This window comes from Thunnus thynnus, chromosome 21 (genome assembly GCF_963924715.1).
Source record: "Thunnus thynnus chromosome 21, fThuThy2.1, whole genome shotgun sequence".
Taxonomy (NCBI): domain Eukaryota; kingdom Metazoa; phylum Chordata; class Actinopteri; order Scombriformes; family Scombridae; genus Thunnus; species Thunnus thynnus.
Window position 1 is genome coordinate 26837242 of NC_089537.1, and position 25620 is coordinate 26862861.

General features: G+C 39.5%; 1 protein-coding gene across 4 annotated transcripts in view; it reads left to right on the forward strand.

Moving 5' to 3' along the window:
- LOC137172859 (glycogen debranching enzyme-like) overlaps nt 1-25620 on the forward strand; it is a 74910-nt gene that overhangs the window by 45275 nt on the left and 4015 nt on the right. For all 4 annotated transcript variants that reach the window (XM_067577434.1, XM_067577436.1, XM_067577435.1 and 1 more), the window contains exons 15-29: nt 1494-1643; nt 4310-4460; nt 4603-4727; nt 5497-5606; nt 6966-7100; nt 9229-9359; nt 9501-9637; nt 10367-10500; nt 10838-11013; nt 11927-12029; nt 15031-15256; nt 18070-18181; nt 18331-18466; nt 19026-19138; nt 25375-25586. In XM_067577434.1, coding sequence (XP_067433535.1) covers nt 1494-1643; nt 4310-4460; nt 4603-4727; nt 5497-5606; nt 6966-7100; nt 9229-9359; nt 9501-9637; nt 10367-10500; nt 10838-11013; nt 11927-12029; nt 15031-15256; nt 18070-18181; nt 18331-18466; nt 19026-19138; nt 25375-25586 — 2151 coding nt within the window. The remainder of the gene's footprint in view (nt 1-1493; nt 1644-4309; nt 4461-4602; nt 4728-5496; nt 5607-6965; nt 7101-9228; nt 9360-9500; nt 9638-10366; nt 10501-10837; nt 11014-11926; nt 12030-15030; nt 15257-18069; nt 18182-18330; nt 18467-19025; nt 19139-25374; nt 25587-25620) is intronic.

A 25620-nucleotide genomic window follows, 5' to 3' on the forward strand; every position in this document is an offset into this window, starting at 1 on the left:
AAACAGATCTTTACTTTAAATTTAATCATCTTTTTTAAAACATACTTTGAGAAGATCGAATTTTCCCTTTTCCCCTGTCGATTTTATTATTATCTATATTATTATTATTACTACTATTATTATTATTTCTTTATTTTAGTTTGTGGGGATTTTTCCCCTCAACTGACTGATTTCATGATGTCCTATGGACCTGTTTTACTTTTATTTTTAATTTTTATTTTTTATATTTAAAGAATGAATCACATTAAAATTTTAATGAATCAATTCATATTAGCAATTAATTAATGTAATGAAACAATGGAACTGTGGAACTGTGTTTTTGTTTGACAAATGTTTAATGTTATTAAACAATACATAATTCCAGGTTCGAACGTAGAACCTGGGCAAAATAAGGGATGAGCTTGGTTTCACTGATAAGACTCGTTTGAATCTTGTCAAAAAAAGACATTACCTTGCCTGGCAATGTGTGTTCATTTGTTTCATCAAAGTATAATTAAAAGAGAATGCGTCAAATTACAGTTTGTGTCTGGTACTCACATTGTTTGATTAACATAGTTCTGATTGACTCTTTTTCAATTAGTTCTGATAAAAAATACAGTACAACAAGCTTGGGTTTGGACAGAAACTACTGTACATTCAGTGCTATGCAAGAAGGGTGTTTTACTACCAAGGCTAAGACTCAATTTTGTATGAAAATAAGGGTGCACTTTGTAAGGTGCATCATGGAGGGTGACATCTTTTTTGTTACCGGTTCCTTTAAAGGTTTCTGTCATGTCACTAGAGGTTCTGAAAACATTACGAGAATGTAGTGTAGAGACTTAGTGGGAACATCCTATAGTAATGGTCCCCTAAATGTTCCCAGAACGTCCTGAATGTTTCCTGACAGTCCACCAAATAACGTCCCCCTACCCTTTAAAGAACTCAACATCGTGACCATCCAGGAATGTTCTGGGAACGTTACAAGGCAATGACCTGTACACCAGTGAAGTTCTCAGTTCTCAGAACGTTATGGGAATGTACAATTTCTAGCTGTGTTCTGGCTGGTGCAAGTTATAGTTAATTACTGGTGGGGCTATGGAGTTTGTAGTAAATACAGTATATGAATAAACAAGGCTAGGCGCAGATGTGAAGCATTTAAAAGTCAATTTCAAGTATCAGTATCTCTCTGCTTGCACTTTGTCAGTTTCATTAGTTTCTAATTTTACAAGGTCATTCTTTTTATTTGATTATGAAATGCAGTATGCAGTAGGTTATGTAGAAGTGGAGATCTTAGCCTGTAGGTGGCAGTAAAGAAAGGGTCAGAGGGTAACCACTAACAGTAGAATTTACCATCAGGGCAGCTTGAACATCCACAACAAACATCACTACCGTGTAGTCATCAGAACATTTGGATGGGCTGACCTTCCACCAAACACAATGATACTTTGGTCCTGTCCATCTACCACATCTGTTTTAGCAGCTGTTCAGTGATTAACATTCAGTGTGTTGTTCAGATCTCGTTGGTGAAGGAGGATCATCTGTACAGCTGCTGGAACCCTGAGGTCCAAAAATGTGACCAGGTCAACCTTAAGACTGGGATCATGGCAGGGAAGATGGCATTAAACAAGTTGCACCAGGAACTGGCTGCTGAAGGCTTTACTCAGGTCAGTCCTCTACCTTCACTCAGTGATGCAACAGACTTTTCTGTTGTCTAATACTGATTATTTGTGTTATATTATATTCCTGGAGCTTTACTTTTTGCAGTCAGCTGGATCTTTGGATTTTATGTTCTTCTATCAATTGATTGGTATGACATCTCTACAGTTTTAATTTCTTTAGTAACAAAGACAAGTCTTTTGATATCTATTACTCTGACAAAATTAAAACAGCTATCAGTAAACCCCATCGGTTAGTTATCACATACAGAAGTCAAACAGTCAGTGAGTATTCAAAAGGTAGAACCAGAGGAAATCAGGCAATACCTTCAGTAATTGTAAAAAGACTTCATGTCTTAAGAGAGTGTAATGAAAGCACTTGGCCTGTGTTTCTGGAATTCTTGGAAGTACAGTATTACTCAGAGCTGTTGTTAGGATTTTAGAAATAAAGGCCATAAGTCAAAATTCTCCCAGCTTAACCACACCCCATCTAAGAATCTGTTCTTCACATGCATTTTTTTTCTTCTTACAAATTTCTATAAATGTTATAACTACATGATTGTCTAATTACTATTTACGGCAAAAGCCCTCATCACTTTGCCAGGAATATAATTCTAATGGAGGGATACTAAACCTGTTTATTTTAATTTCCAGAAACAGCCAAAGTTAAAGATATTGTTTTCTGTTTTCTGGTGCTTATTGCACGCCACGGTGGGCTGGGTGTGATCCTGATGTAGATGTGTTATTCCCTGTTATCTGGAGAGACTGTGGATAGGACACATAGATGCACAGTCCTTATATATAGAGTATGTAGGCATATACCTTGCTGGCCACATTGATCTTATATACCATCAACACTGATTATTTATTAGTCATCTAAACCTTACATTTTCATGGTACTATCTATTATTTTAGTTTACCTTTTTTATGCATTTGCTTTTCCTTTTCTTCTTCTCCCCCAACACTTGTTCTTGCCATGAAAAAGTGTGCCGTAACTTTGTACTGTTGCTTTTTTATGAAATACAATGAACATTTGTTAAGAAAAAATATTGTATTTATAGTTAAATTAAGTTATAGTTAGTTATTTGCATCTTTACATTGCATCCTATATAAAAAGGTGTGATGGTGACCCATTATATGTTATTTATCTATAAGGCTCTAATGCAAATACTGCGTAATTACCTCTGCTCTCTGGTCACTAAATATAGTACTTACACTGTCAGGTCACAGGACACATTAGCTGTACCTCATGTTCACACTGAGACCGGAAAAACTGGTTTCAAAGTACTAACCTCTGTACAGATGAACTATTTGCATTTCCAATTGTAATTGCTTTTCTTACTTAAAATATTGTCAAAATGTGTGTGTGTGAAATTTCTGTGTCTGTCTATGCTTAAACTGAATTCTTTTGGCCAAGAGTTTATAAATGTTAATGACCTTGTTATGGTCAATTGGAATGTACTTCTCAATGGACTACAGCAGAAGATCTGGTGGCTTCTCTTCTCCACATCTATTTCTAAGCTGGGTCTTGATCAGCTTCAGTTTGTAGAATGATTGTGCAACTGATGCAGTTGTCACTGGCAATGTATCATATATTTTGAGGAGTTTTGTCAGCTTTGGGAAGAGTGTTTCCATATTGTTTTCTTGAAGGCACATAAGCCTAGCTTGGATATTGGCAGTAGGAAGAGCACAGGAAGAGTGGAACACCTTAAATTCAGTGACAATACTGTTTTCCTTCATGTCATAGAAGTGGCAGACATCTTTGACAGATCGGGCAGCTTTGTCATTTGCCATGCCTCTCTAGTTACTTGGGGTGGTAAGGCACTGACATAGAGCACTAGAACTGCACTAGCCCTCTTTCCTTTGTCATGTATGTTTTTACCACTACCAAGGAACTTGTTTTTTTCTCCTCTCTGTTTATTAAGAGTTTAAGAGTTTCATGACAGAATAGGATACATTTTTAAACGTTTTAACATACCTAGGCACAGGTTTAAGATCTGCTAGGCATCCCTGTCATTGCTAACGGCTAATGCGAACATATCTTTATCTCTCTCTTCTCCTCCCTTGCTGCCTCTAGCTGCATTTTGTAGACGCCTTTGAATTGTCTTCAATTTTCTGTTTCTTCTTGGGATTCTGTAATCACAGGGTAACCCAATGCTAATCTCCCTCTATACAAGTGCAAGTTAATCCAAGCTAAAGGGTTGTCAACACATTTTGAATAAAGAATACTCAATTATTGAAGATTTTACTACATCACAAGGTTGATTTCCAATCTATACCAAATATTTAGTATTAAGATGGCTAAGTATGTTCAGTTCAATACAAAATCCTATATAAGCTTGATATTTATATGCACACAAAATTGAAATTGGTTATATAAGTCACTTAATGAGATAAGATACTAAGACAGTGCACTGGACACATTTCCTTATTCTTAGCTGATGGTCCTCAGATTTCTGTCAGCAGCTAGAGATAAATATTAGTTTGTCTGGAAGCTGATAGATCTAAGTGATGAACTGAAATTTTGTGTAGAATGTAATCTCCTCCTTAAGCCAGCAAAACCCCCACACACAATAGTGAAGAAAAAATGGGAGCTAGATATTATAGAACATTCTGGTTTTTTATCCTGTTGTAAATGTAGTCTTTCTGCTATAATTTACTGCTTGGGTTCACAGGTCTATGTGGAGCAGCTGGATGAGGATGTAGTTACAGTGACCAGACACTGTCCCAGCAGCCATCAGTCTGTCCTAGCTGTGCTGCGAAGGGCAGTCAAGAACCCAGAAGGACACCATCATAAAGATAATGTTCCACCTTTATTCATACCAGGTGATAATCCTACAACCAGAACCTGATTTTAAACTAATTTCACCCCTAACCCAACCCTAACCCTTAATCCTAATCATCAGTGGTATGCTGCCTCCACTTCCAGCGATTCCAGCTAACATGGACTCTTTGTTTGTCCTCACAGGTCAGATAGAAGAGGTGGTGTTGGAGGCTAGGACCATTGTGAGGGACATAAACTCTGACAGAAGAAGTGACATCAACATCAACAGCCTGCCAGAGTACACTGCAGAGATCCAAGAACACATCCAGGTATCTTCAGTGGTGTGGGATTCTGGATACATCGAAATATTTTCCAGTGTTGAAATCAGATTGAATGCTTGAATGCTTGAACCTGAATGCTCGACCCCTACAGTGAGGGGTGTTTATCCCTCTAGACGAGTTCCAGAGACTTTTAGAATCAATGCCAAGGCTGAGGAACACCATTCTTCCAAAAGATATTCCCTCATTTGGTGTTTTGATGATGGTGGTGGAGAGCACTGTCTAACACGTCAGTCCAAAATCTCCCATAGGTGTTCAGTTGGGTTGAGATGTGGTGACTATGAAGGTCATAGCACATGATTCACATCTTTTCATACTCATCAAACCATTCAGTGACTCCTCGTGCCCTGTGAATTGGGCATTGTAATCCTGGAGGAGACCACTCCCATCAGGATTGAAATGTTTCATCATAGGATAAAGGTGATCACTCAGAACAACTTTGTATTGATTTGCAGTGATCCTTCCCTCTAAGGGGACAAGTGAACCCAAACCATACCAGCAAAATGCCCCCCACGGCATAAAAGATCCACCAGATCCCCTCACTGTAGGGGTCAAGCATTCAGACCTGTACCAGTTTTTCCTTTAATTTGATACCTGTCTGTATGTCCAAAACACTCCTCTGTAGTGTTGTGACTATTATTACCCCTGCCAAAGAGTAGTAGTCTATGATCTAAAACAGACAAACTCTGCTATGGTACATACAGTCCACTTGAACTAACTTTATGCTTTGACATTTAAAGTCTTTTAAAATGTCTTCCAGCTGAAGGACAGTAAGGTGGTGAAAAAGGCAGCTATGGTTTCAAAACACAGTGGTGTTGGCCAGGAGATTTTGTTTAAGAAGTTCAAACCCGGCTGCATTATCATTTTCAGGTGGGTCAACCTTTGTTTGACAGTATATGTATTGGTTTTGTGACTTAGGACAGTTTTACAGTTTTTCAAGTGTGTCTTAATACAACAGTTAGGTGTCCATACGAACAGTGAAGGAGGTTTTCCTCACTGTAATCATTCCTCCTATTCATACTGACTATTAAAAGATCCCCTTTAAATGTGCTTTCATTGTAAGTGATGGGGGCCAAAATCTTCACAGGTCAGATAGAGGAGGGGGTATTGGAGGCTAGAACCATTGTGTGTCCACACAGTCATTTTGTGCTAAAATGCATTTAAAAGTTGATCTGAAGCTTATATGAGGCTTTAGCAGTCTGAGTTAGTCATATCAAGTGGACATCTGTGACATTTACAGTCTTTTTAGCATCAAATTCCTTCCTTGTGTTTCCTCGGACAGTGTTTCCCTGTTGAGCTTCGGTGAAATTATAGTAACAAAAAAAAGAGGTACTTTGGCATTAAAGATTGAAATATCTTTCAGCGTTACAGATATTTGACTTGACTCATTTGGATGCTGAAGCTTCATATTAGCTTCAGATAAACTGGAGGACTGTGGATTTTGTCCCTCATCACTTACATTGTAAGTGCATTATGTAGGGATTATTTCATGGTCAGTATAAACAGAAGGAATGATCACAACAAGAAAAAACAATTTCAATTTCAATTTGGGCACCTGACTGTTATTTTAAGATAGACTTGAAAAATTCTGACCCTGTCCTTTAAACCACAGTTTGAAGAAATCCCAGTACACAATAGGAACAATAGAATTTGGAGGCAATCACAAGATCAATAGAGATATAGTCTAAGCTAAATTCAGCACAAAGGACCAAAGTTTGTTTCACACATTGTTTTGTCTCTCTTTCATTTTTTGCAGTACTTACACACACATACACACACACATGCATGTTTGTCTTTATATCCTTGTGAGGACACCCATTGACATAATGCATACCCTAGCCCCGTACCCTAACCCTAACCATCACAACTAAATGCCTAAACCTAACCCTTACCCTAAACTGAACCGAAACCCAAATCTAACTTTAACCTTAAAACCAAGTCTTAACCCTCAAATTGCCCTTTGAAGTTGTGAGGACTGGCCAAAATGTCCTCACAACACAGAAATGTCCTCACAATTCTGGTTTTCAAATGAAATTGGTTCTCTGAAACACACACACACACACACACACACACACACACACACACACACACACACACACACACACACACACACACACACACAGTTACTGGCTTACAGTACACAAAGTGCTGAGTGTGTGTTTGACCTTGTTTGTGTCTACTTGCAACCACTTGAAGCAGTTGTCTAAGTTGTTGTATGTTCCTCTCCAGGGTAACTCTGGAGTCCAGGTCCCGGGAGCAGCTAGGGGCTCTAAGACGCCACCTGATCCAGTTTAGTCCTCAGTACCAGACTGGCAGCCTGGCTGAACATAGCACTCCTGCTGTTCTCACCAAGCCACTGATGACGTGAGTATGCCAATTAAAGTGATAATGATATTAATAGTAATCATGACTGTAAAATTATTAGTATTGGTGCAAAAATCTGAAATTTATCATGTTGATTTGTTGATTTTGTTGTGAGTTAGGAGCTGAGAGAATGAATATGATAAAGTTTGGAATACATTTTGTGAATGACTGCAGGACTCTGAAAAAGAGAACACATGCAGTCTTAACAGATATCAGAATGACTTTGCAACCTAAGGCTTCTTGGTAACAGGGAAAATGCAGCTGTACAATAGTGCTGATTCTGTGACAACCAACAGTCCTAAATCAAACTTTGATCGCTATTAACAGTTCTCATTAAGAAGGTCATTGAAAAACAAGATGCATTTATATAAACCTTAGTTCATTTTTTAATTTAAAATTTACAATAATGGCACTATTTGACAGATACAATATGTTTATACTGTTTTTATTTATTTATTGATTGATTGGGACCATGTACAATGACATAAATGTTACTATTTGATGTACTGTACTAGAGTTAGCTTATAGCTAATTTTCATCTGCATTCCCTTCAGCAGGTCATAGTTAAAAAATAGAACAGCACAATGACGAACAGTACAAAGCAAAAAACACACAAGACACATAATACAAAATACAAAGGTACACACAATAGCACATCACATACACCCACAATGTCAACTAGAAATGAGTAATGTAAGCTTGTCAAATTTAAAGCAAGATTATTTGCGTTCATGAGAAGACCATGAGATAAAATGTAGAGTCAGTGCTTACAGAGCTGAGTAGCTTTTAGCAGACTTTAATTTGGTTTTAAACGTACTGATAGAACTACAGTTCTTCATATCATCAGGTAGGACATTCCACTGAGTTGTGGCTTTCACAGAGAAAGTTGACTGCCCAAATGCAGTGCAAGAAAATGGTATGGTACATTCTTGTATAGAGGATAATCTAATCTGGAGGATCTAATAGGATTTACTGAGTGAGTGTACACGAAGTCACATAGTGGAGGAGGGGCCAAACCATTTAAAATTTTATAAACCAGGCACAAATTTGTTGCTGTGTTTAACAATATATGCAAGATGCAGCACTATTGTAGATAAGGTAAAATGATTTGGTTGCATAGGGCTGAGTCAAATCCCTGCTCATATATAAATCAGTGTATACTTATAGCCTTTGCAAATTGCTATATAGAGATCAATATCATTATGAGATATGAGGTATTTATCAATTTAGTCATCATATTTTGGCATATATAACCAGGGTAACTTACAAGTTGTGTGTATACACATAAAGCCTACTCATGAAAAAGGTATTTTCTGCATTCAATACTTTTTATATTATCTAATACTTCAAACTGCAACACTCATAAAACTACAACTTGTATTTATCATATATAGTTTGTGGCAATGAATGTAGTAAAACAGCAACATCTCACTCTCTCCCAGGATTTGTCCTCTTGCTGAAACACTGCATTTCAATAATCATCAATAATCATTGGCCATTCCCTCCTTCACTTCCCCATGGCATGATATATTGTAGCAACATATTTCCTGCAAGTGGCCACGGGGCAGGCAGGGTCCGAGGGGAGTGAAAGATTAAAAATGGAACACACTCACACACATCTTCAGTCTTCACAAGTATTAGTCAATGATGAATCATCAAACAGCCTTTTGCCAACTGTCTGTGTATTGCAGCTACTTCATCTCATGAACCAGTTAATGTAAATGAAGAGACAGCAGTTTCAGTGAATGACTACAATATGTGATCATTATATAGTTTTCAGAGTACTGAAATGTCACTTTAAATGGCAATAGGACTCTGTTGAGGTGAAGTGAGCAAAGTGAAGAAGGACGTGTTAAACACTGCTATTGAAACGCACCCATCATCAGTGTGGGAAGCTTCACAATTCTCAGTCCTCCTCTGTGGCTGGAGTGTGCAGTAGGTTAACTTTCAGCAAGATCCCTGTCAGGGATTTTGGGATGCTTGATAAATATTGTCCCTGATGAATATGTATGTTGTATACAGAGAGAATTTGAAGTTTTCTGACAGTCTCAGCATTTCATGAGACTTTATCAGTACATACATGTATTTGTGTTATTCATCCCACCAGTGAAATGCTCTTCCTCCACAGCATCATGTCCAGACTGACGCTGGCTGACATGAACATGCTGCTGTATCGCTGTGATGCTGAGGAGAGGGAGGATGGGGGAGGATGCTATGACATTCCTTCATGGTTATCTCTCCACTATGGAGGCTTGCAAGGTACTAAAAGCACACTGAATAAATGCAACACAAACAGGTGATCATGTACCTGTATAAACATCACCATCATGATCATCATTATCACTTATTCCGGAGTTTATGCAGTACCAGTATTTAGACTGTGGTTCAACACCTCCTTAGGGCTGATGTCAGTGTTGGCAGAGATTCGTCCTAAAAATGAGCTTGGTCATTCACTTTGTGACAACCTGAGGGGAGGAGACTGGATGATGGACTTCATCTCCAACAGACTGCTGGCAAAGGGTGGTGCTGTGGGAGAGGTATGCCACAAACAGGTTTGTTATCAGGGCTGTATTGTATTTTGCCACATGTCATTTACATCTAATGAGGAAAACTACAGCTGGATCCTGCTCTTTACACGTACCAGGTGTAACGGTAAAGTCAACATCAGGTCAGCCATTCAGCAGGTAACACATGGAGCTTCATCCTTGACCTTGGAAACAATAGTGTGGCAAAGTACTCTATATATCATAACATAAATAATTGCAACAATACACAGTTCAGTTGTTTACCATATGGCACTGAACTATTGGGATTCATTTATCTTTCTGTTTTGTCATTTCGGTGTGGACAGCAGGCTTTTAGAAAATCTGAACAGTTGTCTGCATCAGTATAGACGTGGAGCAGTAGTATAGATGTGGAGCAGAGAATCTTTTTGGTGTCATGACCAACAAGTCCTCCAAATTAAATGAGCCATGAAGCATTCCACAACCATGGATGCGTGACACACACATACACACACACATGCACATACATATATATATGCATTTGGAAACAGGAAAAGAACCACGGTCTCTTGTGGCAAAGTCCACTGTCTCACACAGGCTGTGCGGCTGCCCTAACCTCTTAACATGGGTGCCGAAATGAAAAGCAAGAGGTTCCGCGACGCACACACGCTGCTCACGCAGGCTGTGTGTCCCAGGCGTAACCACTACATTTTTCTCGGGAAGACAGTCTTGTTGTGACTGATGTTGACCTTTGACCTACAGGTAGGCCACTGGTTCCAGGCAATGTTCAGCTACCTGAAGCACATGCCCCGCTACCTGGTACCTTGTTACTTTGATGCCATCATCCAGGGAGCCTATACTACTGCTCTGGAGGCTGTTTTCAAACAGATGTCAAGGTTTAGTCTTTTTTTTCTTCATTTCCACTTTCTAATGTTTTCAGATAGAGGAATTACTAATATGGGTTCTTAAGACAAATGCATACTAATATTTCTTGGTGATGATTTGAACTTGTATTAGTCTTTACAGAGTATCTGTTTTGTATGCCTAATAGTTAGATTCTATTATGGGTCAACTAGACTGATTTCACTTTCCACTTTCAAGTTCCTTCCTTCATTCATTCGATTACTCATCTATTCATTTACTTGACTTTAAATGTGAAATTCTCTGCTCAACTCTCACTGTTTGAATAGTGACATCTATGTGTCCCTTTCCATTGTGTCTCGGCTTCCTTAGCTTCATTCAGAATGGTTCCAGTCTGGTTAAACAGCTGGCCCTGGGTTCGGTGCAGATGTACGGTGTGGGTCACTGTTTGATGCTGCCCACCATCTCTCCTCACCTTAAAGATGTCCCGCACTGCCTCAGTGAAATCACCTGCCAGGATAATCAATGCTGTGTGTCTCTGGCAGCAGGTCAGCATTTTTATTGTCTCTTTCTCAAGTCATCATGATGTATTTTTGTCAGATAAGAGAATGTTATTCATCCCAAAGGACATTTTTGTACCCAGGATGCTTGATAGGGAAATACATTTATACATAGTATTCTAAATATGCTGAATATACATTTAATAGTAAAATAACACAAAAGTAGAAGTATGCAATGAATAAACTGCATACAGGTGAGTCGACGTTACAATATTATGTTAAAAAACAGAAACAATCAAACAGTAACTTGGAAGTGTTTAATTTTATCTAGCATTCTTTCTCATTGTATTTTTACCTGGTCACTACTAGCTAAAATTTCTACCACAGCTCTTCTGAGTTACTGTAATTCAAAAGCATTCTAAACTGTCCAGTTTGGTGATTTTTTTTTCCTTATTGTGACATATCACATGAAGAGACCAAAACCAACAATGAGCTGATTGTTGTATTTAACTCCCCCCTTCTAATAAGGACATAAAATGCACCAAAAATTATTAAAATAACAAACAAATGCTGTTTGAGTCACCTGTGCTAAAAACAACAGTGTCTGACTGATTTACTAAGTTACCAAGCTTTTAAAAAACTGAAAATATATATTTGTAAGCTGCTTTTAAAGATTTCCATCTTCAGTAGGAACCCATGGGCCAAGGGCTGAGTACAACAGGCAGACTAGGGAAGTTAGGAATTATTGAGAGACAAACATATTGTTGATTTTGGTCTTTCCATTGGATTTGTCAACAGTAAGAAAAATATAGAATAACTTCAATAGTGTTAGGCCAAAAACTAATCACAGCAGCACAGCATCTAGTTCTATTCAATGATTGGTCTGTAATTAAATTAAATAGGCAACATATACCGAGACCCACTAGTGCTCTGAGCTTATAGATGTTTGTCTATACTTCAGGTCTTCCTCACTTCTGTGTGGGGGTTTTCCGTTCATGGGGTCGTGACACCTTCATTGCTCTGAGAGGCTTAATGTTGCTGACTGGCAGACATCTGGAGGCTCGGTGAGTCCAACAGACCACAAAACACTCGAGAGTATTTTAGGCTTCAAGACAACAAGGCTTCAAGATAATATGCTCTTTATTTTAACGCCAATACAGATCAAAATGATTCAAATAAATAAAATTAAATTGAATTGTAATGGCTGTATTGAATTGTTTTTGACTGACTTCTGTTTGTATTTTGTCTAGATATCTAAACTGTTTTAAAAACTTTTGTAGATCATTTTTTAGAATGTTTTAAGTGTAAAGAAATGAACTTGTGATAATAAAAGTACAGTATATTTTGTATGATGTTAATATATTTAAACTCAAGAACACGTTATAAAATACTAACTTTAAGTTGTGCTTTTAGAACAACATATTTGTATTGTATTGTTTATACACTATAAGTAAACTATAAATGTACCAACAGTGTATGCTGATTTTAGTCTCAGTCTGTTTGCATTATGTTGCGAATACATTAAAAGTAAACTACTGAATTGAATTGAATTGAATTGAATTGAATTGAATTGAAGTGAATTGAAATGAATTCACTTCAATTCAATTTTATTTATATAGTGCCAAATCATAGTCTGATCAAATAGGATTTTGTGGAAAAACTATTAAATGTTCAATTTCAATGCCATAAATCAGAACAAGGTCAAGGATGTGGTTAAGATAGTGAGTGGGTTTGCATACACACTGAGAGAAGCCAGTTGAGTCTAATAATGAGTGATGCTTACGGAACTTGGTGCAAGCAACTCGTTCCTAACTGCATCACAGTCATGCTAACAATGATGGTAAAGCATACCCTCGAGTGTAATATTGCTTAATTTGCCCATTCATTTGTAGCTATGTGTTATTTTATGTACATGCACTTTATTTTGTATCTTTACAGATACTCCCCATTCAATATAATGTATTACTAGTTTGAGTAAAGGCACGAGAGCAACTGCGGGTATAAAAGCTGTGGGCTTGTGCTGCGTTCTTCAGTTGGCAGTTACACCTAGAGTAAAGCTACTGAAAACCAGCAAAATTGCTTTGTTTTCATTTATATTTTCAGGTGGGTAAATGTCACCCAAGCACCTCCATATTATATTGGTCGTCTACCCTTAATAGCTTACTTGTTTAGTTTATATTGTGCTTCGTTACATTGTTTGAGGTAACTATAACATTGGTAACTGCATACTGGTGGACACAACCATCACTGATGCTAACGTAGCGCTTCAGAGATTGAAGCTGTTATTTTTCTAATTTTGACAATCTAACCCGTGACAATACATTAGCTAAGGTTTTAAGGACTATGACTGTTGGTAGTTGTTGATTTTGTTTAAATATGCTGAATTGCAATTTTATGGGTTATTGTTTTTTGGATGATTAAGCTAAGCTAGTTAATATATGCTACGTCAGCTGTCACCATAATCAAGCTTCATTGTAAATACTGATGGCATACATAGTATTTAGCACAGAATGGATGATTTTAGTAGTTAGTAAACTTGTACAAAAGAGTTTAATTTGTAATACAATTGAATTTATTGTAATCTTTGGGTTCATTTATTGTTTTCTATAAAATATACTAGTCGTGGGCTTAATCATGCGTACATGCACACGCACTTCACGCACTACATCACGTGTACATACAGTGTTTGGACCATGGATGTATTATAAGAGCTCGCTACCGGACTAAAAATGGCGCCCATTCAGTCCTATAGGAATTGCTTGCCTGGTGCATACGCCAAAAAAAGTTTCTGGCTTCCGGGTTTGCTTCCACGTTGTGCGGCCCACTGAACATGCGCAGTAGTGTTTCCCCTGCTGGCCCCACCCGCGAGTTCCCACTCGGCCCATAGACTTTACATTGTGATGAGGTCGCTTTTCTCGACTCGAGGAAAGTTTTACAAATATAAAACCTCCAGGGATCAAAAGTTCATAATAGAAAGAGTCATAATTGATGTTGTTTGCAGTTCGAGGTGTCGTGTCAACAGTTTTACAGACGTCTGTTTTACAATAGTGGTCTATGGGGAAAATCCTTTTTGGGCCGCAGGGGGATTTTTCGCTGCAATACCGCAAGAGGCCACTGGGAAAAATTGGCTGCAAGGCTGAGCTGCGGCGCCCTATCCAGCTCTTATTATACATCTATGGTTTGGACTCAAATGACCCTCAGGGTTTAAACAGTATGCAGTTTACACATGTGGTGGGAGCAGGAGCTTAGGTCTAAGATTTAAGGATATAGCCTGACTACACCACAATAGTGGACAAACACTGACCCAATAAAGGGCACACAGGTTTGTTCACTAATGAAAGTTAAAGATTTGTTGTTTCCAATATCAAAACTATTTATTTGAATGTTCACAAGTTAAAAGGCAATAACAAGGGTTTACACACACACACACACACACACTCTACATATATGTATATATATATATATATGTTTAACAAATATAGAGTTTCGGTAGTTGTTATCATGCTAATTTTGTCCAAGTGCTCATTTTTCTGATAAGTTTGTTTTTAATTAGTTATGCAATGATATAAAATGGGGGTCTGAGGTCGTGATTGTGGTTGTGCTGTGACAACCGCTCTAAAACGACATGTCCCATGGGCTGTCATCCCACCACCCGACTCTACTGTGCAGACTCTGGCTCCAAATGATGTCACACAAGCAAGATGGCAGCTCCTGGAAAGGAGATATTTTGGCTTCACTTTTGGATAGGAAGTGGAGACACGTCATCCATATTTATATACAGTGAATGGGTGGAACTCAGACCACGTGCTGGCTGAGGCCACATGTGCGAGTGTGTGTGGTTATGTTTAGAAAGAGTGTGGTGAGATAAAAGATGCCAGGTTAAAAGAGAGGTTAGTTAGTGCATGCAAAGCCTAGTAGCCAAATCTAAAAATGTACTGTGTGTTCTGAGAAATGGCTGGCAAAATAGTTAATGGGCTAAAACTGTAACATAAGTAAACCCTATTTAAGTTCCTACTAAACATTGTGTGTGTGTTTGTGTGTGTGTAATTTTCCCAACTACCACAGGAACATCATCCTGGCGTTTGCGGGCACACTGCGTTATGGCCTGATTCCCAACCTGCTGGGCCCGGACAGCTATTTACGCTACAACTGCCGGGATGCTGTGTGGTGGTGGATGCAGTGTATCCAGGAGTTCTGCACACTGGTACCAGACGGTGTCTCTATCCTCAAGTGTCCTGTATCCAGGATGTTCCCCACCAATGTGTCTGATCCACAGCCTGCTGGAGCTTGGGTAGGACAGTGTGCAGTGTTCTCACATAGGTCTCAGCATAAGCAAGAGCCAATGTTCATCTGTGACTATTAAAAAGGAATGTCATTCATATATCCATTTACTAAATTAACACTAATTCAAATCTATTGCAGCTTATGGTCCTTTTCCGACACATTAGCATTGAACAAACAAGGCTATTGTTTACCTTATTTTATGGAAGAGAAGAAAAAAGTAAAAGAGAAAAGTAATATGAGCCAGTGAGTCTTTCACAGTAAGCAAAACAAAAGAATAAGCCTTTCAACTACGATGTTAGTGCTACAGATGATATTTTATTACCTAGATATTCACCCATATTTTGATTTGATTTTGAAATATTTTCTTATTTTTTCTTGTTTTAAATAAAAACTAAATATAAAAAAGTTATTTTATGTGTGATTAAACAGTAGTATGTATGTTTTCGGATGCACTGAGCTGAGAGCCTCCTTGCCGGTTAGAGATGTGTAACAATGGTAACCCGTGCCAACTATAAAGTCTGAACTAATTTAAAAAATATATTACGCCTGGCAAAGTGAAACCTTACTTGAATTGAAAAGCGTTACTAACATTACACCAGAGCTGCCTTGGTCACTGTCCACCATTGTCTGTTATGTTATTATTGTTGTCCACACTACTCCATTGCATTGTGGGATATTTATGCCGGCGTAGCATCCAGTGCTTACATACTGTAATATTTCCCCAGAAATAGTACGCACTTCACATATTATTGGTTTCACACTAAAGTTTCAGACATACTAAAAAATCTCACATACTGTTTTAGCAGGTTAGTATGGAGTTGCCAACGCAGCCCAACTGTCAAGCTTAATTTAGCTGTGTGTCAAAGAATGTCTAACAGGCAGAAACAGAATCCCAAAAGATGGTTCCTTCAGTGTCTTTTCGCGCTTGCATCACTTTTGTCATGTCCATGTTCAGAATCAAGAGATGGTGTGAGAGTGTGAGAGACCTTTACAAAAATACCTATTTCAGTTCATTCCCATTTTATTCATGGTCATTTTTGTTTTGGAGTGAAGCCTTTTATTTAAAAGCTTAGCATTTATAGTTTAAGAAATAAAAGTGTGCCGACGTTGTTTATAAGTTATTTATTTATTTATTTAATCATTCACTCACTCATTTTGTTCAAGCTGTGAAGACAAAAAGAAAATTAAATAAAGTCCAAACCATGACCTTCTGATGTGTTTAAATTTATGCAGTGGAAACTGCTTATACTGATCGCAGTTATAGTGATCAACGGTTTATATGGATCAAAAAGCTTGGGACAAATCATTCCTATACCAAATGTATGCAGTTTAAATAATTTGCCTATAGTAATCAAGTAGTCCGCCTACAGTGTTCATTTTAGGTCATTTCATACATGGCAACATATGGAGAAAAAAAAAGTAAAACTATGGTAATTCAATTTAATTTAAGCTGTCAGCAATTTTTCTTCCAATCCATCTCCTTCACCTTCTTAATTGCGGCAGTATTGCCCTTTTTGGTGTTTGATATTAAAAACATATTCATTCTAGAATAAGATCTATGGCAGTGTGAGGAGAAAGTATATTCCCTTTTACTGGGATGTATCAGTCGCCATATATCCACCAAACCCATATCCTCACTGATCATATGTATTGTAGCTCTATCCTTAGGCATTACTGGTCCACTAAATTTGCTCCTGTCTAGAAAAGCGTCTGAGACTTGATTGAAGTCTCCTGCCAAAATGATCTAACCCTCCATTTCTCCCAAGGTCTTATTCACTTCATGAAAAAAATTGGGATCTCCTTAGTTTGGTGTGTAAATGTTGCACATATCATCTTGAGTCCACTTATCAATGCCTGTATGCATACCATTCTGCCATTATCATCTTTAAAATAAAACCTAATTTTTGTTTACCAGTATGATTACCCCATTCCGTTACCTAGAAAAGGAGTTATGAAAAAGATGTTTTAACCCAACCCTGTTTCAATTTCACTGCTTCTCCTTCGTTAAAATGAGTTTCTTGTATGAAAGCAATGTCAACCTTACTATGCTTCAGATAGGTCAGTAATCTCACATTATTTCTCTTGCTGTGATTTTCAAGCACTTGAATGCGATCCCATAAGACTTCCATCTTTTTCTCCTCTTGCTCTCTGTTGTTCACAAGCCTCTCTGCTGTATCTTCCAGGTGGGAGATCTGTCCCTCCGTTTCTTCCAGTCTTTCTTGTATACTGTTCACCATATTCCTTAATTCACTGGTTGTTTCCTTGATAGTTAATATGTCTGTAGCCACCCCTTGCATTGTAGTTCTCATTGTGGTGATTTTGGCAAACATATTCTCCAGCCTTGTTGTTTTTTGGTTGGTCTGCTTTTTCAGTGGTGAGCTTGAGGTTGCCTTCTCCTCAGTTGGGGGAGGTGTTTTCCTGGTGACCATGCAGTTTGTTGACTTTTCTTTAAAATACTTCAATGTGGTAGCCATTGTGGTTTAGAAGACCTCTCGAGACTGTTCAGATATATCTTGTAAATGCAGAGGAAGCAGATTTTACCAGAAGGTGTGGATTATCATCCAGTAAATCAACATAAATATCGATAGGTGAGAGGAGCTCATCTACTGTGCCACCATCTTGCTTGACGTACCCACATGACTCCTTGGAAAGTCGGCCTCTTCATTAGTACATATGCAGAAGTATTTTTCAGAATGTAATACAGTCACGTAAAATCATTTGTTCCAAAAAAATAAGTTGTTCACAGTAAAAGTCACAGTCCAGCTTGGTGATTCATTGGTATTTAAGAAAAAATTATATCTACGTGTGTTTTTCCTCCAGGATCAGCCACTGTACGATGTGATCCAGGAAGTCATGCAGAGACACATGCAGGGTATCCATTTCAGAGAGAACAATGCTGGGCCACAGTTAGACCACAATATGACTGATGAAGGTATTTTCATGCACTCATTAACAATACTACTCACCAGATTAGTCCAGATATATAGTAGTTTGTATATTTCATTTGTGAGTGAACAGTTTCACCAAGGTAAATGTTACCTGATATGCAGCTGACTGTGTGACCCCTCTCCCTCCCACCAGGGTTCAATGTAGAGGCTGGAGTGGACCAGAGCACCGGCTTTGTCTACGGAGGAAGTCGCTTCAACTGTGGGACTTGGATGGACAAGATGGGTGAGAGTGAGAGGGCCCACAACAAGGGAATCCCTGCAACACCCAGGTACATTTCAAGCTTCAACTGCCATCATTACTTTTATCCTGTGCAGTGTGGGGGGTGGGGGTGGGGTTCTTTGTCAGTTCAAACTTGTTTGCCCAACATTCCGGGCTATCAAGTTGCATACCTGTAAAACTAGAAACCAGTATTCAGTATCAGACTTGGCTCTCTGTCATCCAGCATAAAATCTCACAGCAGAAATCTTTTTCATGACAAGCTGAGTTTTGATCATTATATACAATCAGCTTGTGTAACAGCTTTATTCATTAAACACTATTATAACATAGATAGTGTTATTACAACTCTCTTCAATGTACATTTAGATTTTAGAAATGTTGTGAAGCAGCAGTTCTGTTTTATGTTTCATAACTTGTTGATACTGCTTTCATTTTCATTCAGTCTTGCTGGATAATTGACCACATCTGGCGGCCTACAGCTTCTTCATCTGCAAAGTTATCCATGCTTTTAGTAAAAACCTGTTTAGATCAAAGCAACTCTTTTTATATATATATATATATGTGTGTGTGTGTGTGTGTGTGTGTGTGTGTGTGTGTGTGTGATCCAGGGATGGCTCTGCAGTGGAGTTAGTGGGCCTGTGTAAGTCTACTGTGCGCTGGCTTGTGAAGCTCCACAACATTGGCCACTTCCCCCATGCGGCAGTGACCATACGCAGAGGAGGTACAGTCAACCATTTACACACGAGGTTCTTAAAACTCCTAATTTGGTGAACATTTTACATTGCCTGTTTCATACATGCTTTCAGAATGGCATTATTCCATCTGTGTGGAATAAATCTATCATCAAACCTATCCCTAAATCTGCAAAAGTTGACCCCAGAGGTCATTAAACGACAGAGGTATTAGCTTGATCAGTACAGTGTATAAATTATATTCAGGTATCCTCAATAACAGACTTAATAATTACTTAGAGACTTATGGATTATTGGTGGATGAGCAGAATGGCTTTAGGAAAAACAGGGCATGTATTGACCATATTTATGTTATATCCTCAGTGATGAGAGCAAGACTACAAGAAGGGAAAAATATATTTGCTGGTTTTGTCGATTTCAAGAAAGCCTTTGACTGGATCAATATAGACCTCTTATTATATAAATTAATATGTTCTCCTATCAATGGTAAATTTTATAATGCCACCAAAGCCTAATATAAAGCCCCATTTTCATGTCTGCAGTTAAATAATTTTAGGACTGGCTGGTTTCCAACCCCATTTGGAGTGAAACAATGAGATGTCCTTTCCCCTCCAGTATTTGCCCTTTATGTAAATTACTCAGCTGAAGAAATTAAGCAGGCCAAGCTGGGTATAGTGATTCACAATATGAATTTAAGTGTTTCATTATATTCTGATGATATTGTGTTTGTTGCAGAGACAGAGATTAATTTACAAAAAATGTTAAATATTCTTAGTTCATGGTGTAGTAAATGAAAACTGTTCATTTATAGCGACAAAATATAGGTTATACATTTTAGGAAGCAATGTGAACGGCAGAGCAACCATATATTTAAATTTGGATCAATGCCTCTAAAGTACACTACTTCTTATACATATCTTGGCTTAGTATAAGCAGGAAGAGCGCTAGGGTCTATAATGAATAAAATAAAGTTGTGCCCTGACCTTAGTTTTTCAACTTTCACTAAACTTTATGACTCAATGGTTGGCTCGGTTTCATTTTACTCTGCAAGTGTGTGGGGTTTTAAGGATGCCCCTGACAGTAATGCCATCCAGATTCAAACCATGAGGTGTCTTCTTGGGGAGCATAAATTTCCTGCAATGTCTTTTACTGTATTTATGTGTTTTTTGTGATCTTGGTGATGTTGAGGATGAATTGAATTTTGTATTTCATTGCCCTTTGTACAGTGACCTGAGGAATTGTTTGTTTCAAAAGATCTAATTGAAAAATCCTTATTTATTATGGCTGTTTGAAGCTGATATGTTGAGTTGGCTTTTTAATATGGAGATTTTTGTTCTAGCAAGATTTATAGGAGAGGCTTGGCTGCTGAGATAGAGAGCACTCTATCAATTATAACAGGACATCTCTTCAATGTAAACTAAATGTTATGAAATGTTCTCTTTTTGAATTTGTGGAACTGTACATCATGATCTGTCATGTGGCCATCCTGGTTATTATTGTCTAGTGTCTTGTAAGCCCATATGGGCTGGGCTCCAGAAAGGTGCAGGACACTTAAATAAACAAATCAATCAATCAATCAAATACACCATAGCAGGTGTTTTATATTGAGACAAACTGGCCAAAAACATACGCTCTTTTCCATGTGATTGGGGTTGATAAGACACAGAGAAGCAGAATAACAACAATAATAATAATAGATATATGATTAGCAATAACAAATAGCAGCAATAGCCGAGAAGGACATTCCCGCGGCAAGGGCTCGCAGCCCAGAGCCGGGGGTTTCCTGCGGATGAGAAGCACAAAGAATTCTGAGGAAGAAGCCAAGTTAGTAATATGCAGTAATGGTACATGAATACATACAGATAGAGAGGAGGAGACAGGAGCTCAGTGCATCATGGGAAGTCCCCTGGCAGTCTGGACCTATAGCAGCATAACTAGGGGCTGGTCCAAGGCAAGCCTGGTGAGCCCTAACTGTAAGCTTTGTCAAAAAGGAAAGTTTTAAGCCTATTCTTAAACATAGAGAGGGTGTCTGCCCTCCGGACCAAATCTGAAAGATGGTTCCACAGGAAAGGAGCCTGATAGCTGAAGGCTTTGCCTCCCATTCTACTTTTGGAGACTGTAGGAACCACAAGTAATCCTGCATTCTGGGAGCACAGTGTTCTAGTGGGGTAATAGGGTACTATGAGCTCTTTAAGATATGATAGTGCCTGACCATTATGAGCTTTGTAGGTGAGGAGAGGGATTTTAAATTCAATTCTGGATTTTGCAAGAAGCCAATGCAGCAAAGCTAAAATGGGAGAAATATGATCTCTTTTTCCAGTTTCTGTCAGTACACGTACAGCTGCATTCTGGACCAGCTGGAGAGATTTTAGAGACTTGTTAGGGTCTGATAATAAGGAATTGCAATAATCCAGGCTAGTAGTAACAAATGTGTGGACTATTTTTCTGCATTTTTTTGAAAAAGGATGTGCCTGATTTTTTGCAATATTACATAAGTGAAAAAAATAATGTTGTGGGTCCAGCATTAATGTATGCTGGGTTGAATTTAGAGGATTGTGTGTTCTGGTGTTTCATTTTCTGTTTGCTCTGTGTTTCCCTTCTGTGTTCCTCCCCAGCCTGTTTTTCCCTCCACACCCTGGATCAAGCTTGTTAGCCCTGCCCTCCTCAGTGTTTTCTACACACCTGTCCCTTATCAGCCTCGTCAGCCCTTCCCTGCTCTCAGTGTTTCCCTCAGTCAGTCAGCTCCTTGCCTGTTCCCTTATCCAGTCACCTGTTTCCCATGTCCTCATTGGTTCAGTTTGTATTTTAGCCCTGGTTTCCAGTTCAGTCTTTGGATCCTTTATTCTGTTTAGTTCAGTTTCTTCAGTTTTGCCCTGTGTTCAGTTTTGCTCAGCTCAGCCAGCTTTTTGGTTTTGCCTGGAGTCTCTGCATTTGGGTCCACCTGCTCTGCTACTCATAACAGATATGGCCAAAAATGTTATCATGATTTTTTTTTCTATATCGATATAAATCAAGTTAATAATTTTGAACTTCAAGGTTCCCTTCAAACTTAAAATTCCATTAGGATTTTCTTTAAGTGAATAAAGAATGTGGAAAAATAACCAAGAATTGTATGTGCTGCAAACAGAAAATTTGATTCTGATTCCTCACTCAGCTGGCTGGGCAATGAGCAAGAAGCCACAGCCTCCACCAGTGCAGGATAGGGACATGCTGGAATATTTTGAGAAAATATTTTGGCAGGGCACGCAGCTGGCTGCAGCAGAACAATCTGGGAGAGTTGGGCGTTGCTGGGGCTAATACACTGCTAGACATCAGCACTGTCTCCTGCTGTTTTTCGCTGCTCTGCATGGGACCAGCATACACAGTTCACTACTTGAAAAAGTGACACTGAGTCTGCTCTGCTCCCCTCTGGTTATTTCGGTGGGAAATAACCAAATATGTGAAAAGTGCCCTGAGATGACTTTTGTTGTGATTTGGCGCTATATAAATAAAAATTGATTGATTGATTGATTGATTGAAATATAGAGGGTGATGGGCATGTTGAGGCTCGGCCCTTGAGATACCGGCCCCCATGGACCAATTGTCAGAGGTTTCAGACCCATTTGGCATTTCCGCATTCTGAACCAATGCACCGCCCAAAAGATGTTTCGGATGCTAACCATCAGGAGATTGCTGGAACTGGTTCAACCAGGCAACTGGTTCACCACCATTGACCTGAAAGATGCTTAAGGTGAGAACAGACAACCACACCATGGCTGCCTACATCAACATTCAGGGTGGAGTCCGATCCACAGCCCTGTTGAAGATGGAGGAGAACCTGTTGGTGTGGGCCTCAGAACACCTCCTGTCTCTGAGAGCCCTCCACATTCTGGGTCTGGAGAACAGGGGTACCAACCTCATGTCAAGGGGCAGCCCCCTGGCAGATGAGTGGGTGCTGCACCCCAAGGTAGTGCAGCAGATTTGGAACCAGTTCGGGAGAGTGGAAGTGGATCTGTTCGACAGTTGAAACAACACCCACTGCCTGCTCTGGTTCTCCCTGATGCCGCAGGATGATTCACCCTTGAGGGTGGAAGTGTTTGCACACGTGCCATATCCAAGGAGGTTGCTTTACGCCTGTCCTTCTCTTCATCTCATTCCCCCCTCTGTTGGAGAGCGTGAGACAAGAGAGACTGTTGGTCATCCTGATAACCCTGGATTGCTCCTCGGCGCTGTGATACGCAGAGATGTCCCAGTTGTTGGTGATCCATTCCAGCCCTGGTCCATTCTCCAAGTGTGGATGGCTCTGTCTCAGGAGGTGGGCTCACACTTCCCACGCTGGGCCAACCTCTCTAATCTTGGCTTCTGAGAGGGACAGGCTGATGCTGGCTTGACTGTCTGCACAGGTGGTGCAGACCATCCAAGCAGCAAGAGCAGGATCCACTATTACTTGCTACAAAGCAAAGTGGTTGGGATTCCAACACTGGTGTGAAGAAAGGAGACTGAACACCCTGACATGCAGTGGAAGAGGTTCTCTCCTTTCTACTATATCTAGTGGAAAAGGGATGCCTCATGCCACTGTTAAAGTGTATGGAGCAGCTGTTTCCTCCAGTCATGAGGGCTTTGGTGACACACCTGTGTTCGCCCACCCCCTCGTGAAACATTACTTACAGGGAATTAGGAGACAATGGCCGGTGATGCGTGTCTCCACCCCCCAGTGGGAACTGCTGTTGATGCTAAAGGCCATAGTGAGTGATCCCTGTGAGCCTCTGGAGCATTCCTCTCTGAAGGCTTATCATTCAAGACAATTTTGTTGCTTGCACTGACCTCAGATAAGAGAGTGAGTGAATTGTGCGCCCTGTTGGTTCACCCCAGCTGTTTGCTGCTTTGTGGTGACCAAAGTGGTGGTATTCTCAGACCAAACCCCTCCTTTGTTCCTAAGAACATAAGGAGTTCATTCAGGTCAAGAACTATTCAGCTAGAGGCATTTTGTCCTCCACTCCATGGGGACACCAGCAAGGCAAAACTGCACCTTTTGTGCCCAGTACGTGCATTGGCATGTTATGTTGAATGCACGTCCCCCTTTCAGCACACTGAACAGCTGTTCATGTGCTATGGACAAGGAGTGGCCAGCAAAGCCCCTATCTAAGAAGCACCTAGCTAGTTGGCTTTGTGAGTGTATCTCCCAAGCTTGCAGGCAGGTAAGGACCCCCCCCCCACCCCATCCCACCCCCACTGTGGTGTGAGTGCATTCTACACATAATGTAGCAGCATTTACGGCCTTATTCAGTGGGGTGAGTATCGAGGACATATGCACGGTAATTATACGCCTGCATTCTCCCATGATCCAAGATGGTGTCTGTTCTGTTGCAGGGTGTCTGTTGTATGATTGTGACCCCTGCAAGGTTAGGCCATGGTTAAACCCACTTCATGTTCATGTCATGCCACTCCCATGAAACCTTACCTACTGTATGAGACACACATAATCTGTAGATGCGTCCTGATTGGCTTGCTACTTACATGCAAATTTCAATGGGCGATTGCATGCATTTAATTGGAGAGTATTACCCATAGAGTCCAGTAGAGAGCTCCACCTGTGCTTTTTCTGTAAGGAGCTCCTTGCTAATTCCAGGGGATGTGTTTGGTGGTGGTTGTGACTGTAAATGCCTGCTCTCTGCCCGCTCTACTGGCTCCTTTGTTAAAGGTTGTTGTGTCCTCTGAGGTGTGGCTTTTTTTGTCGACACTTGAAGTTTCCTCTGAGGGAGTGCTCATCTCTTTCATGACTCTTGTATAATCGAAACAGTAGCATGTGGTATGTTCAGCTAAGTCAACCAACCATGCTGGAAGTGTGGACTGCCATATGATTGGTTACAAACAGCTTTGTTCCTGTGATTTGATAGGCTTTTGTGAATTGTCAGACGGTGTTTCCTATCGACAGTTATATTGAAGTTTCTAATTTTCATATTGTTCAAATTTTATATTGCGACGTGTATATATTGTTTATATCACCCAGCTCTATGATGGTATATGCTGTGGTATTCATAATAGTGCTTCTAGATGGGCTTTCATGGCTGAAATCAGCTTGAAATCAAATGTTTCCTTCGTGCTGCAACTATTGATAATGAAATGAAATCACATCACAGTAAGGAAGAAATTGCAGCAGCTGATTTGCTTTAACAGTTTTTGTTCCTACTAGTGTTTGTGGTCATTTAACTTTACAGGTGGATTTTACAGTCTCATTAACCATCTGTGAACCATGTTCTTTTTCATCTTAAATGTTTGATTTCAGGACAGACATATTCTGTGTCATATGTGGAGTGGGATCATAAGATCCAGGAGAACTTTGAGAAGAACTTCTACATTTCTCATGATCCCCACGACCCTGAGGAGAAACACCCACAGCTGGTCCACAAAAGAGGAATCTACAAGGACAGTTTTGGGGCTTCGAGCCCCTGGTGTGACTACCAGCTCCGGCCTAACTTCCCCATTGCCATGGTGGTGGTAGGTAGCTACAGCTGCTGTGCCTGTACATTTT